Source organism: Vulpes lagopus, chromosome 19, assembly GCF_018345385.1.
Source record: "Vulpes lagopus strain Blue_001 chromosome 19, ASM1834538v1, whole genome shotgun sequence".
Lineage (NCBI taxonomy): Eukaryota > Metazoa > Chordata > Mammalia > Carnivora > Canidae > Vulpes > Vulpes lagopus.
Genome location: NC_054842.1, coordinates 36,248,791 through 36,261,311, shown reverse-complemented (window position 1 = coordinate 36,261,311; position 12,521 = coordinate 36,248,791). Strand labels below are relative to the sequence as shown.

Here is a 12,521-nt window from a genome sequence, read left to right as displayed (position 1 = left end):
TGGAGATTTAAAGTGGAAAAAAGAAGCCTTCTGTTAAGTGAAAATAGAAATGTTTATTTTGTGGTTTTATTTATCATTCTTCCAGCTTGGTCGGGAGGAACCTGCCATGTCCATGGATGCCAATGGAAAGATAATTTGGGCCAAGCATTCAGAAGTCCAGCAGGCCAACCTAAAAGCAATGGGAGATGCTGAAATTAAAGATGGAGAAAGACTGCCATTAGCAGTCAAGGACATGGGCAGTTGTGAAATATACCCCCAGACTATTCAGCACAATCCTAATGGACGGTAAGCCATAACCAGAATCTCCCTCTGAGCTTCTGTGTATGTTAGAGCAGTGTTTGCATATCCATAGTGTATACCACTCTTACTCTGTGGTGGGCATTCCTGATGAGCTTTGCCCTAGCGTAACAATCCTCAACACAGTTGGCAGGGAGCATGTCCATCGATCAAGTTGGCATGCAGGATGTAAGCATATTTACCTTCCTGGCTCTGTCCCACCACACAGTTTTGAACAGTTAAATACTTTGTATTTATTCATTTTAAATGTATGGGGTTTGTGTCCTTGTGCTCCTTCAAGGGCAGATACCATGTCTTATCCTGAGACTCCTTAGGTGCTCTAAAAATTTGCTAACTTAGGAAGAAAAGCTGACTCTGAAGTATGTGTCCTTTGAAAAAATTGAGGGAATGGTAATAATTCTGCTTATCTATATTTGAACCATCATTTTCATTTCTTATGATTTAGAAAGCACCGAACATCTTTTAAAAGAGTTTGAAGCATAGGTTTAAACCTGTGCGCCTTTATTTTTTTTATTTTTATTTTTTTAAAGATTTATTTATTTATTTATGATAGACAGAGAGAGAGAGAGAGAGGCAGAGACACAGGCAGAGGGAGAAGCAGGCTCCATGCACCGGGAGCCCGACGTGGGATTCGATCCCGGATCTCCAGGATCGCGCCCTGGGCCAAAGGCAGGCGCCAAACCGCTGCGCCACCCAGGGATCCCACCTGTGCGCCTTTAAAAGTTACTTTACAATAGATCTGGGTGTCTTATAATTCTGTGCTGGGTATTGAAAAAGACGAACTGTAAACCAAGTGTGCTGCCTTGTTCAGTAAATGGTATCCATGGTTACTTGTAATTGTAATATAATTTTCTTAGGAAGATGAAGAATGCATTAAATTTTTTTCCCTTGATATCATAAAAAACACTTTTTTTTGTTCTAAGTTTTGCATTTTACCATTGGCAGTCTAATAGCAGCTAATACAATATTTTACAGAGAGTTTTATATCTTGAGAAAATTTTACTTGACTATATACAATATTCTATTTTCACTAAATGTTAAAATATTGTTTATTTTGATAAACTTAACAGTCATTAAAAATGAGTATTTTTATTCATTCCAGTGAGTATTTTTATTCATTCCAGTGATATGCTTTAAAATTAAGATAATCTGGGATCCCTGGGTGGCGCAGCGGTTTGGCGCCTGCCTTTGGCCCAGGGCGCGATCCTGGAGACCCAGGATCGAATCCCACATCGGGCTCCCGGTGCATGGAGCCTGCTTCTCCCTCTGCCTATGTCTCTGCCTCTCTCTCTCTCTCTCTGTGACTATCGTAAAATAAAAAATAAAAATTAAAAAAATAATAATAAAATTAAGATAATCTTGCAACAATGTAGCACCTTCTTATGGTATAAATGTAATGAATAAAGTGCTACTCATCTTGGTGCTCAACAAATATCAGTTGAGGGGTGACTGGGTGGCTCGGTCAGTTAAGTGTCTGACTTTGGACTTTGGCTCAGGTCACAATCTCAGGGTTGTGAGACTGGGCCCAAGTCGGGCTCTATATTGGGCATGGAGTCTGCTGAAGATTCTCCCTCTCCTGCCCTCCTGCCTCCCACCCCCAAATCTGTTGAATTATTAGAATCCTGGCCCCTGTGCATCTCCAGCCATTCTTTCTGCCTCAAGTCTCCTTTGTTTATAAGAGAAGGCCACTGCAAGAAGGTTTTTTAGCAAAACCTCATCTTCATAGTATGTTTTTGGATAGAATATGTATGGGTAGCTCTGTATTTGAAGAAATGCGTAACTTTAAAAAATACCAGATTCAATAATAACGGTCAGTTGAAGTAGCATTTGTTATTAGAAGTATATTTTATTATGAAGATGAAGCATTGTTTCATAACTTCCACATGTCACTGATCCTACTTCTCTCCCTGGCTTCCATAATTTGCAGGTTTGTTGTGGTGTGTGGCGATGGTGAGTATATTATCTACACAGCAATGGCATTGAGAAACAAGAGCTTTGGATCTGCCCAGGAGTTTGCTTGGGCCCATGATTCTTCAGAGTAAGTTTTGGCTTGGGGCTGTCCAGCTGGCACTGATTGCAGATGGGTGATTTGTATGCGGCTATATGAAACATGTTCCAAAGCCTTGGTGTTGGCTATGCTTTTCCGTGTTCAAGGACAATTCTCATCAGAGCTGCCTTTGCCCTTTCTGTATTTGGTATTCAGCAAGCTCACTCAAACTCATCTAATAATCCCATTAAACCGGGGGCCCAGCACCCATTTCCTTAATAGAGCCTGTGGCAGGGCTTGGTGCTTCTGGGCTCAAGACAAAGTAGTCTCTCCTTGTGACCTGGCATCCTCAGGTACTGACTGTTAGGGTCCAGAGCTAGTTGGGAGAGACTACAATCTGATGTCATCTTGATGAGAACTTCATTGAATCTTTTTTCTGTGATGTTATCCAACCGCTGTTCTTAAATTCTGCCTGAATTTAGAGTACTTATAAAATATTCTCATTAAAAGCAGGAAAAATCTCTGAATTATCACACTAGGTACTAGTTATTTATAATTCTTTATAATTATACTACATACTAGTTACCAAGTGTTCCTTCTTGATTCCTTTTTGGTGCATGTAATAAATATCAGGGCTTTGGTTTTTTCTTTTTTTAAGATTTTTTATTTATTTATTCATGAGAGAGAGAGAGAGAGAGAAAGAGAGAGGCAGAAACACAGGCAGAAGGAGAAGCAGGCTCCATGCAGGGAGCCCAACGTGGGACTCGATCCCTGGTCCAGGATCTGGCCCCAGGCTGAAGGCAGCGCTAAACCGCTGAGCCAACCGGGACACCCGTGGCTTTGGTTTTTTCTGACGACACAACTGAATTACATCTTCATTTTTCTTAGCTTTGTTTCCTCCATATTTTGTATTGCCCCTGTCCTCAACACCAAGTAACCTGAGCCTTAGTTTTACATGTGAAGATGTGTGTTTTTAAATTTTTTAACAATAAGATATACTGAGAAGTAAGAATTTGTTGTGTTCTTTTCATAAATTTCCTAAATATATTCATACATGCACAGTCCCATATACTAAAATGTACTTTGTTATCATCTTTAAAAAATACTTACAGTTCATGGATTGCTTTATTTCTCTTTATATATCTCTCTTTTTTTTAAGGTTTATTTATGTATGTATGTATGTATGATAGACATAGAGGGAGAGAGAGGCAGAGACACAGGAGGAGGGAGAAGCAGGCTCCATGCCGGGAGCTTGACATGGGACTCGATCCCGGGACCCCAGGATCGCGCCCTCGGCCAGGCAGGCACCCTGGGCCAGGCAGGCGCCAAACCGCTGAGCCACCCAGGGATCCCCTCTGTTTTGATAGTTTGCTTTTTGCCTTTTTTTTTTTTTTTTTTAAATTAGCTTTATCCAGCCACGGCCCTACTTAACATCTTTCCTCTCTTGATAGGAATGCTTATCAGATCACTTCCTTAAGTACTCTTGAATATCCAGCAACAGCCACAGCCCCAGCCCCTCTTTTCAAGAGGCTGGAATATACACACTGTTCTAAGTTGCCAAAAATGTCTACACCACTTATAAAAATTTTTCTTTATTTTTTAAGTCACCTTTATTGAGGTATAATTTATACAAAATGCACTATTTTAAATGTACATTTCAATGAATTTAGACAAATGTATACAATCCAACCAACAGCACAATGAAAACATAGAACATTTCTATCATTCCCAAATAATCCCCTTGTTTTCCCTTAATAGTCATTTCTCTGGCCCCAGGAAACACTGATTTGCTTTTTGTCACCATGTGGATTAGATTTGTCTTTTGTTTCATATAAATGGAATCATACAGTATCCACTCTTACGTTTGGCTTCTTTTGCTCAGCATAATGTTTTTGAGATTCATCCAGGTTGTTGCATGAATCAGTGATTGGTTCCCATTTTTGCAGTGTTCCATTGCAGGAATATACCAGTTTAATCACTCACTTAGCGAGTGATGTTGGGTCTTAGTTTCTGAAATAGTTTGTATACCCTAATAATGTGTGTATTAGTGTAAAACCCATAATCATTACTCAAATATATCTGAAAAAATTTCTAACATTTGATGGAAGTATGATTGGGTATATAATATGCTATGTTTTTCTTCCTTTCTCCCTCAGATACGCAATAAGAGAGAGCAACAGTGTTGTAAAGATATTTAAGAACTTTAAGGAAAAAAAATCATTTAAACCAGATTTTGGAGCTGAAAGTGAGTGCTATTTATATATGACACATTTTTGGAAGCTTTGCAATAGCTCAGAAACAGCTAAACAAAAATCTTTTTTCTTTTCAGGTATCTATGGAGGCTTCTTATTGGGAGTCAGATCTGTAAATGGCTTAGCTTTCTATGACTGGGACAATACAGAACTCATACGCAGAATTGAAATTCAGCCCAAACACGTGAGTTTTCCCTCAGTTGTTACTTCTGGAACGTGTAGCTTTGTGAGGAGCTCTGGGTCCCTGAGGCAAAGAAATGTCCTTATACTCAGCTGTCCTGGTTCCATTGTGTTGGACTCAGTACCATTTACTTCAGAATTGCTTAGAAAATCAGAATTGTGGTATATGAATGAGGCAGTAGACAGTGGGTATTTTGAAAAGCATCAAAAGTTACAGAAATGCCAAGTGCCATTCATATTTTAAATGGATTTGACAGTATAAAAAGCATGCTTTAAAGATAAGAAGTCAGGGAGCTCTTGACTTGGAAAGGCCTAGGAGCTCCCATACCATTCAGGAAGCCTTTTCATACTTTACCTGATGATGGCTGTTTAAACTTCAGGTAAATGTCTCCAGTGGCAAAGTTTTCTGGAACTACCTGCTTCTTTGTCACCTTTCATTGTCAGACAAAAATCTTTGGAGACAAATCCACCTCCCTAGGGTCCTGGTTGTGTCTTTTATAGCATGCATTCTGAGTGGGCACTAGCACCCTGGTGGAAAAAAATTGGTTCTTGAGGGTGAAGAAAATTTGCACTTTATCTATAAAGGGTAGATACTTAGATGTATATATATGTTATGTGTGTGTGTATATATGTATACACACACCATGTATGTATGTATATGCATTATATATGTATAAGCATATATAGTATCCGTGGTATTTTGTAGGGGGAGGTGAGGGAAAAAAATGTCTAAAAAGATTCCTGGGTATGTGGGTGAGGGTGATAATGGAAAAAAAAAAGGCTGAAAAACACTTTTTTAGAGCAATAGGGAATGGGCTGCTGCTTCTAAATGACAGCATGTCCAGTGCTTCCTAACAGCTTTCCTCCTGTCTCCCCTTGGTCTTTCCATTTCTCAGCTAAATAGCAAGGCACTATAAGAAAAATAAAAATAAAAATAAAATAAATAGCAAGGCACTGCCCCATCTACCCTCCAAATATGGATATACACATATGTACGTATATGTATATATGTGGTATATGTATCTGTACATATATGTACACACCATGCACTATATAAACTTGTCAAATGCGTATTTATTATCCTGATGTAAGAAAAACAAATCTTGTTAGAAACTAAGTGTATGCAGTTAGTCATACCACACAGAAATCCAAAACTGTCCGTGTGTCTGCTTGCCATGTTACAGATTTTCTGGTCTGACTCTGGAGAGCTGGTCTGTATTGCCACCGAGGAGTCGTTTTTTATCTTGAAGTATCTGTCTGAAAAAGTCTTGGCTGCACAGGAAACACATGAGGGAGTTACTGAAGATGGCATTGAAGACGCCTTTGAGGTAATTCACCAACACAACTTTAGCTTTGTTTGTAAGTGATTTATATTTGTATAAACTTCACTGAGTTTCATATTTTATTAAGTTTTGGAGAAAGTGAACATATAAGGAATTCCAGTGAAATGTGAAAATTAAAGTCTTGACTCAAAGATCAGAGTTTGAAAGTATGTATGTTTAAAAGAAATTTGTACTTTGATTTTAGAAAATCATTAGATTCACTTTGATATCTTTCAGTAAGGAAATTAGAAGGTGTTTTGGTCTTAAGACAGTTCACCCAGAGTGATTTAAATGAGCTCTCAAATGGTAAAATTAAGTCATCTATTGTGGAGATGGTCCTGGAAGATATTATGAAATACTTCCTTTCCAGTTTCATGTGTGTGAGTTTAGATCACAGCTCTGATGCAGCAGTGAGATTCTGCATTACAAATACTCATCCAGGAATCTGTTTTTAAATGGAGAAAGAAGATAGAAAAATTTCAAGAAAATATTTTCTTTCTTGAAGTAGGATTTTACTTTGCATTCCTTACTGTACCTTATCACCCCAGTCATACTCAGTTTATATGATTGACAGGACTTCTAATTCTCAATAAGGTAATAAAATAGACTATTTTTCTCTCCGCAGGTTCTTGGTGAGATTCAGGAAATTGTGAAAACAGGGCTGTGGGTAGGCGATTGCTTCATTTACACAAGTTCTGTGAACAGATTAAATTATTATGTTGGAGGAGAAATAGTCACCATTGCCCACTTGGACAGGTAACTGAATATTGTTTTACTTTTGTGTCAAGCATTCTAAGTTCAGAATTATGTTTTTTAAACAAAACCTATTGCTGGTTTGTAGCAGTGATAGGCTTGATTTTTCAGTGTGTAACAGTTTTAGTAGGTTGGCTCTTGTTGATCAAAATTGCATCAGTCAAAGTGAAAAGATTCTGAGCAAGAGGCAGGTTGTGTGTGTGTGTGTGTGTCTGTGTGTGTATCATTCTACTGATTTGGGCCTACTCCTAATTAGTTTCTGTGTCTGTTACAGGACAATGTATCTCCTGGGCTATATTCCTAAAGACAACAGGCTTTATCTGGGTGATAAAGAACTGAACATTGTTAGCTATTCTCTGCTGGTTTCCGTGCTGGAATACCAGACAGCTGTCATGAGAAGGGACTTTAGCATGGCTGATAAGGTTCTTCCTACCATTCCAAAAGAACAGAGGACCAGAGTTGCACACTTTCTGGAAAAGCAAGTAAGAGGGATTTTTTTTTTGTTTGCTGGTTTTCTTTTTGGGTGTTTTTTTGTTTTGTTTTGTTTTTTTTTAAAGATTTAATTTATTTATACGTGAAAGAGAGAGGGAGAGGGGGCAGTTTGTGTAGTCTGGGAAGTTAAAACATTTTAAACATAATGATACAGCCTTCCTGGAGATCCAGCAACTCCCTCTTGGCCACCCCATAACCGAGCATTCTTCCTCATTCCAGGGGAGTCTCTTGAAGTCTCAGCTTGGTCTAATGCACCACATCCATAGAGCTGATGAACTTGCCCACAGTGCATATACTCCCATCGGTACTCCTTGTCTTAGGGGAGAAGCTAATTTGATAATTACAGTAGTTGGTTTAAAAGCCTGTTTTGATGACTCTGTGGAATATGGAAGACAGTTTTAGATTTCCTGCCCTTTGATGAATAAAGTAGACATAAGACCAGCAGTCAAGTCCTGTAACGATACCCTAACAGTGTCAGGACCTACAAGCAAAAACATTTGCTAAATGATCTACAGATTAGGAAAAATTGGAAGGAAGCTTTTACATTTAACTGCTTTTCTTTGAGGGACTGGATTACATGATCTCTGAGCCCAGCTTAGTGAGTAGGTTGTGAACGGCTAGGTCTACACCACTGAGCCTCTCTTTGAAATGCCTCTAGTTCACTCAGCTTTCCAGAATATTTGTCTTTTTGACATTTGCTTGCTTTTGCATTTTTGATTTACTAGTCTTACATGAGTTTGTTAAGCATCAGTCACCTTCCAGTGCTTAGAAAATAGCATTGTGGGACTGCATTTTGTCTGCTGGTTTGTTCTTAGCAATTAATTTAATGATTCCTTCGTTTTTCTGTCTTCTCATTAAAGAGTATTATTTATTATGTTTAGGCAGTGGGGTTTGTGTGTTAGCAAGGTAGTCTTAGTTCAACAGAGTGCTAAATGGCTGGCTTGCTGTGTGTGATATACACATGTAGACTGCGCACACAGTTACATATGTTCTCTGTTTAGGGCTTCAAGCAGCAAGCTCTTACAGTATCCACAGATCCGGAGCATCGCTTTGAACTTGCTCTACAGCTTGGAGAACTGAAAATCGCATACCAATTAGCAGTAGAAGCAGAGGTATGTACTAAGTCATGATTTTCTGTAATTGATTCAAAGGTTAGTAGCTACTTCTTTGTGTTTAGTGTAGTTCTCTTGTTAAATTTTTCTGAAATGCAAATTAGTAAATCTCTTTGGATGATTGCCTCTATTTGTTCACTTAAAAAATGCATTTTGTTAGTCTTTACATGAATGAATTTTATTGGAGATCTATTTTTAGCATTGTGAATTTGTTTAAAAGTGTTTTCAATAGCTTATAGGAGATCTGTTTTGTAAAAGAAGATGTAAGATATTAGATATTGTAGTCTGGGAACTTAGAGTACAGACAGACAAAGCAGTAATTTGCCATTATCCCAAACTAGTGAGAAAGTTGTTGGTTTTAAAGATTTTAATATTTTGACACAATTTAATGATTTTAATGAACTGCTATGTATTAAGGGCCCCCAATTGTGGTTTAAGTCTAGCATTTATTGGTAAATTCATTTCAGATGTGCTAAATAAATTTCAGCTACATTGAGATCATCCAAATGTGTAGCATTTTGATTTTTGAGAAGCTACAAATAACAGATAACATCATTGTTAAATATTTAAGAATATAAAAAACAATGCTCTACACTTTCCAGAAATGGTACTAAATCACTCATTAAAATAACTGCAATCTAATTACCTTAAAACTCCAATTAGATAGTATTACTTTTAGTTTTACTGTGTAATTACAAAATTATAATGGGTTGATGATTATTCATGCATCATTAAAATTGATTTGTTTGAATTCATTTTGTATATGCGAATGACTTCCATTTTCTCATTATACATTTTGTCATTCCATTCTTACTTTGATTGATAGAACCAGCTTAATAAGCACAGCTCAGTATATGTATGAAATATCTCCCATTGGCAGCCCAGTAATAGGTTAACAGAAGACTGTTATGTTGAAAATCAAATGTTTATTTCCATAGATGTTTTAACTTGGAAACTCTTTTTTTACAGTCAGAACAAAAGTGGAAACAACTTGCCGAACTTGCCATTAGTAAATGTCAGTTTGGCCTTGCCCAAGAGTGCCTGCACCATGCACAGGATTATGGAGGCCTGTTGCTCTTGGCCACTGCCTCTGGAAATGCTAGTATGGTGAACAAACTAGCAGAGGGTGCAGAGAGAGATGGCAAGAATAACGTGGCATTCATGAGCTACTTTTTACAGGGCAAGTAAGTATTAATGCAAGGTCTAAGAGAGGTGGGCATAGTAATTTCAAGCACTGGTTTCTGCAATGACTATGAGGGTGGTTTACAGAGGAAGAATGAACCCTGGAGAACGGACAGGCACCTGGCGTAGCCCTGGCTAGTAGGCGTAGTCCGAGGAAGGACAGTGCTACCGTGGTGGCGTTCACCTTCAGCAAGGGATGCTCTTGACACATTTGGTCGAAATAAGCAAAATGTGCTGTTTAAGGAGGCTTGGACCGAGAGAAATGTTAAACACCTTTCTCAAAAGCCTGGCCTCTCCCTGGCTGAGCCATTTTATTTTAACACAGCAGGAAGCTATTGTGCTGTTCCTGTAGTACCCAAATGGCCAATAGTTTTACCCAAATTGGGTAATTCTGACCTGTCCATGGCAAGAATAAAGGGGGTTGAGGATGTCAGGTACTTCTATAATTGAGTCCAGTTGTAAAGCATAAAAATACCATATACTTCTCAAAGTCTAGCAGTTAGTGCAAACCAAATCACCTCAACATTAGTTGACCATATTATGAAATAAAACACAAAAATATTCAGTAACCTTCCCCTGCATAGTGACTTTTTAAACCTCACACTTTATCATCAAAGCTTAGTGTATCCCAGTGTGTTTTTATAATATATGTATTTATAAATTTGTATACCTGTAGGAATAGGTCCATAATTCAAAAACCAAAAACTGTCCTGAAAACAGTTTCCTATAATTTATTTGATGGCAAAACCTTAACTCTGAAGTATATTATTTTATGCTTTTATGCTACTTGTTCTTATTATCACATTTAGTATTCATGTGTTATTGCAGAATATTGTTTGACTTTCATTTGATGCCGAGGATATTAGGTAATATATATGTAGTGTATTACATTTCTAAAAGCCAAAAACCCCTTTTCCCCCCCAAAACCTGTGAATTCTACACATTGTCTACTTTACCAAACTTCAAAAAAAATTGAAATTAAAAAAAATAGACACTAGGACATTTTCCTGCTAGAGACCACTGGATTGTCCAGCACAGCCCACATTGGAGACACTGCCCTCAATGTTCCCACTTGTGAAACCAAGTTTCTGCTCCTGTATCTCCTGAAAGCCTTTGAAAATGTGCTTGTCTAAGCTGCCTTAGCTGGCCTTGAAAAGCCCCCTTAGATTCTTCTTAGGAGTTGTTAAAACAGGTTGTCGAGAGAGTGAAAATGGTCACAAACCTGTCCTACCCTTCACGTTCTTGGAGTCCATTGATTATGTAAACACACTGATAAGTAAATGACTCAGTGACAAAATGAGGTGTGAGGTATATGTGTGGAAGTTGGGGAGAGAATGCTAACCTTGCAATACTACATCTACATTTGTCTCTTCTTGGTAATAGTGCCTCTCCTTTTTCATCTTTAGGCTAGATGCCTGCCTGGAACTCTTGATTAGAACAGGTCGACTGCCAGAAGCCGCCTTCCTAGCCCGGACTTACTTACCCAGTCAGGTTTCAAGGTACAGACTTTTAATTTTAGGAACAAATGTTTCAGATAAAAACTAGAGCACACTTACTCAAGTCTCCCTTTGGTTCCTTGATCTCTACAATAGGGTGGTGAAACTCTGGAGAGAAAATCTTTCAAAAGTCAATCAGAAAGCAGCAGAATCCCTTGCAGATCCAACAGAATATGAAAACCTTTTTCCTGGATTAAAAGAAGCCTTTGTTGTAGAAGAATGGGTGAAGGAAACACATGCTGATCTGTGGCCAGCCAAGCAATACCCACTTGTCACGGTGAGTTGCCAGGGAGCAGACCTCATTCAGTGTGACTAGAGTGTAGAAGTGTGTTCCTACTTTACATACTTTATTGTTGGATTGAGAGCTGATAATTGAGATTTGGATCAAATTCATAAATGAATTATAACTTCAGAATATTTCATTATTACTTTATTCTGATAGCCAAATGAAGAAAGAAATGTTATGGAAGAGGCAAAAGGCTTTCAGCCCTCAAGATCTGCAGCTCAACAGGTCAGAATACTCAGAATACTGCCTGAGATAATCTGGTTAAGATTTGTTCATTTTAAGTGTCATCTCCCATTTCCTAATCCTGAGTAGCCTTCCACTGGGGGAAAATTACCTGAACAAATTCTCCATTTTTATATATGTATCTCCACTTGGCTTTTCAGGAACTTGATGGGAAACCTGCTTCTCCTACTCCAGTAATTGTCACCTCCCACACAGCCAACAAAGAAGAAAAGGTACAGACATCATACCCAGACTTTGCATGGGAACCCCAGGTGCACTCCTTTCTCCCCATGAACAGCTGCAGGATGGGCAGGCCTCTGCATTTCAAGTGACGTAATCACTTTCAGAGCAGGGGCTCTGAAATGAGAGAATGTCCCTTTTGACTATTGCTTTGGTTCTCTTTGGATCATGAATCAGAGGTAGCTTCAAAAGCTTATCAGAGATAACAAAGTGCTATATAACTCTTTTCTTTGCAGAGTTTACCTGAACTGGAAATAGATCTGGATAATTTGGAATTAGAAGATATTGACACAACAGACATCAACCTGGATGAAGATATTTTGGATGATTGAGTGTAATGTTTCTTGAGAACCCCACTACACAGATCATTATAATGGACAGGTATCGATCGCCACCCTGACCACAGTGCTTTAGACTCTTGGGAACCTCCTTAGATTTTATATGGAAAGGCTGTTTGTGGCCCACTGGGAGCACACTGCTCTTCTCATCTTAGGAGTCATTTATGTGCAGCATCTAAATCATTGTTTCCTTATTAAGTAAACCAAATGTGGGCTTTGATTTTTTTTTTTTCATACTGTCATTAGACTGTATCTCATAAAATCTTTTGAATTAACAAAAATACTTGAAAGTTTCCTTTCTAAATAATGAAAATAAGCTCCTCGTTTTAGAAGGCTGAACCAAACTACACCTCACCTAGGGA

At 38.3% G+C, this 12,521-nt stretch overlaps 1 protein-coding gene across 2 annotated transcripts in view; it reads left to right on the top strand.

Annotated features, from left to right (window-relative positions):
* COPB2 (COPI coat complex subunit beta 2) overlaps positions 1 to 12,442 on the top strand; it is a 68,492-nt gene extending 56,050 nt beyond the window's left edge. For both annotated transcript variants that reach the window (XM_041733940.1, XM_041733941.1), the window contains exons 9-22: positions 86 to 285; positions 2,225 to 2,335; positions 4,441 to 4,529; positions 4,614 to 4,720; positions 5,901 to 6,044; positions 6,664 to 6,794; positions 7,066 to 7,273; positions 8,285 to 8,395; positions 9,365 to 9,579; positions 10,984 to 11,076; positions 11,170 to 11,350; positions 11,516 to 11,584; positions 11,743 to 11,814; positions 12,058 to 12,442. In XM_041733940.1, the coding sequence (XP_041589874.1) occupies positions 86 to 285; positions 2,225 to 2,335; positions 4,441 to 4,529; positions 4,614 to 4,720; positions 5,901 to 6,044; positions 6,664 to 6,794; positions 7,066 to 7,273; positions 8,285 to 8,395; positions 9,365 to 9,579; positions 10,984 to 11,076; positions 11,170 to 11,350; positions 11,516 to 11,584; positions 11,743 to 11,814; positions 12,058 to 12,153 (1,827 nt within the window). In that variant the 3' untranslated portion in view covers positions 12,154 to 12,442. The remainder of the gene's footprint in view (positions 1 to 85; positions 286 to 2,224; positions 2,336 to 4,440; positions 4,530 to 4,613; positions 4,721 to 5,900; positions 6,045 to 6,663; positions 6,795 to 7,065; positions 7,274 to 8,284; positions 8,396 to 9,364; positions 9,580 to 10,983; positions 11,077 to 11,169; positions 11,351 to 11,515; positions 11,585 to 11,742; positions 11,815 to 12,057) is intronic.
* Positions 12,443 to 12,521: the final 79 nt, after the last annotated feature.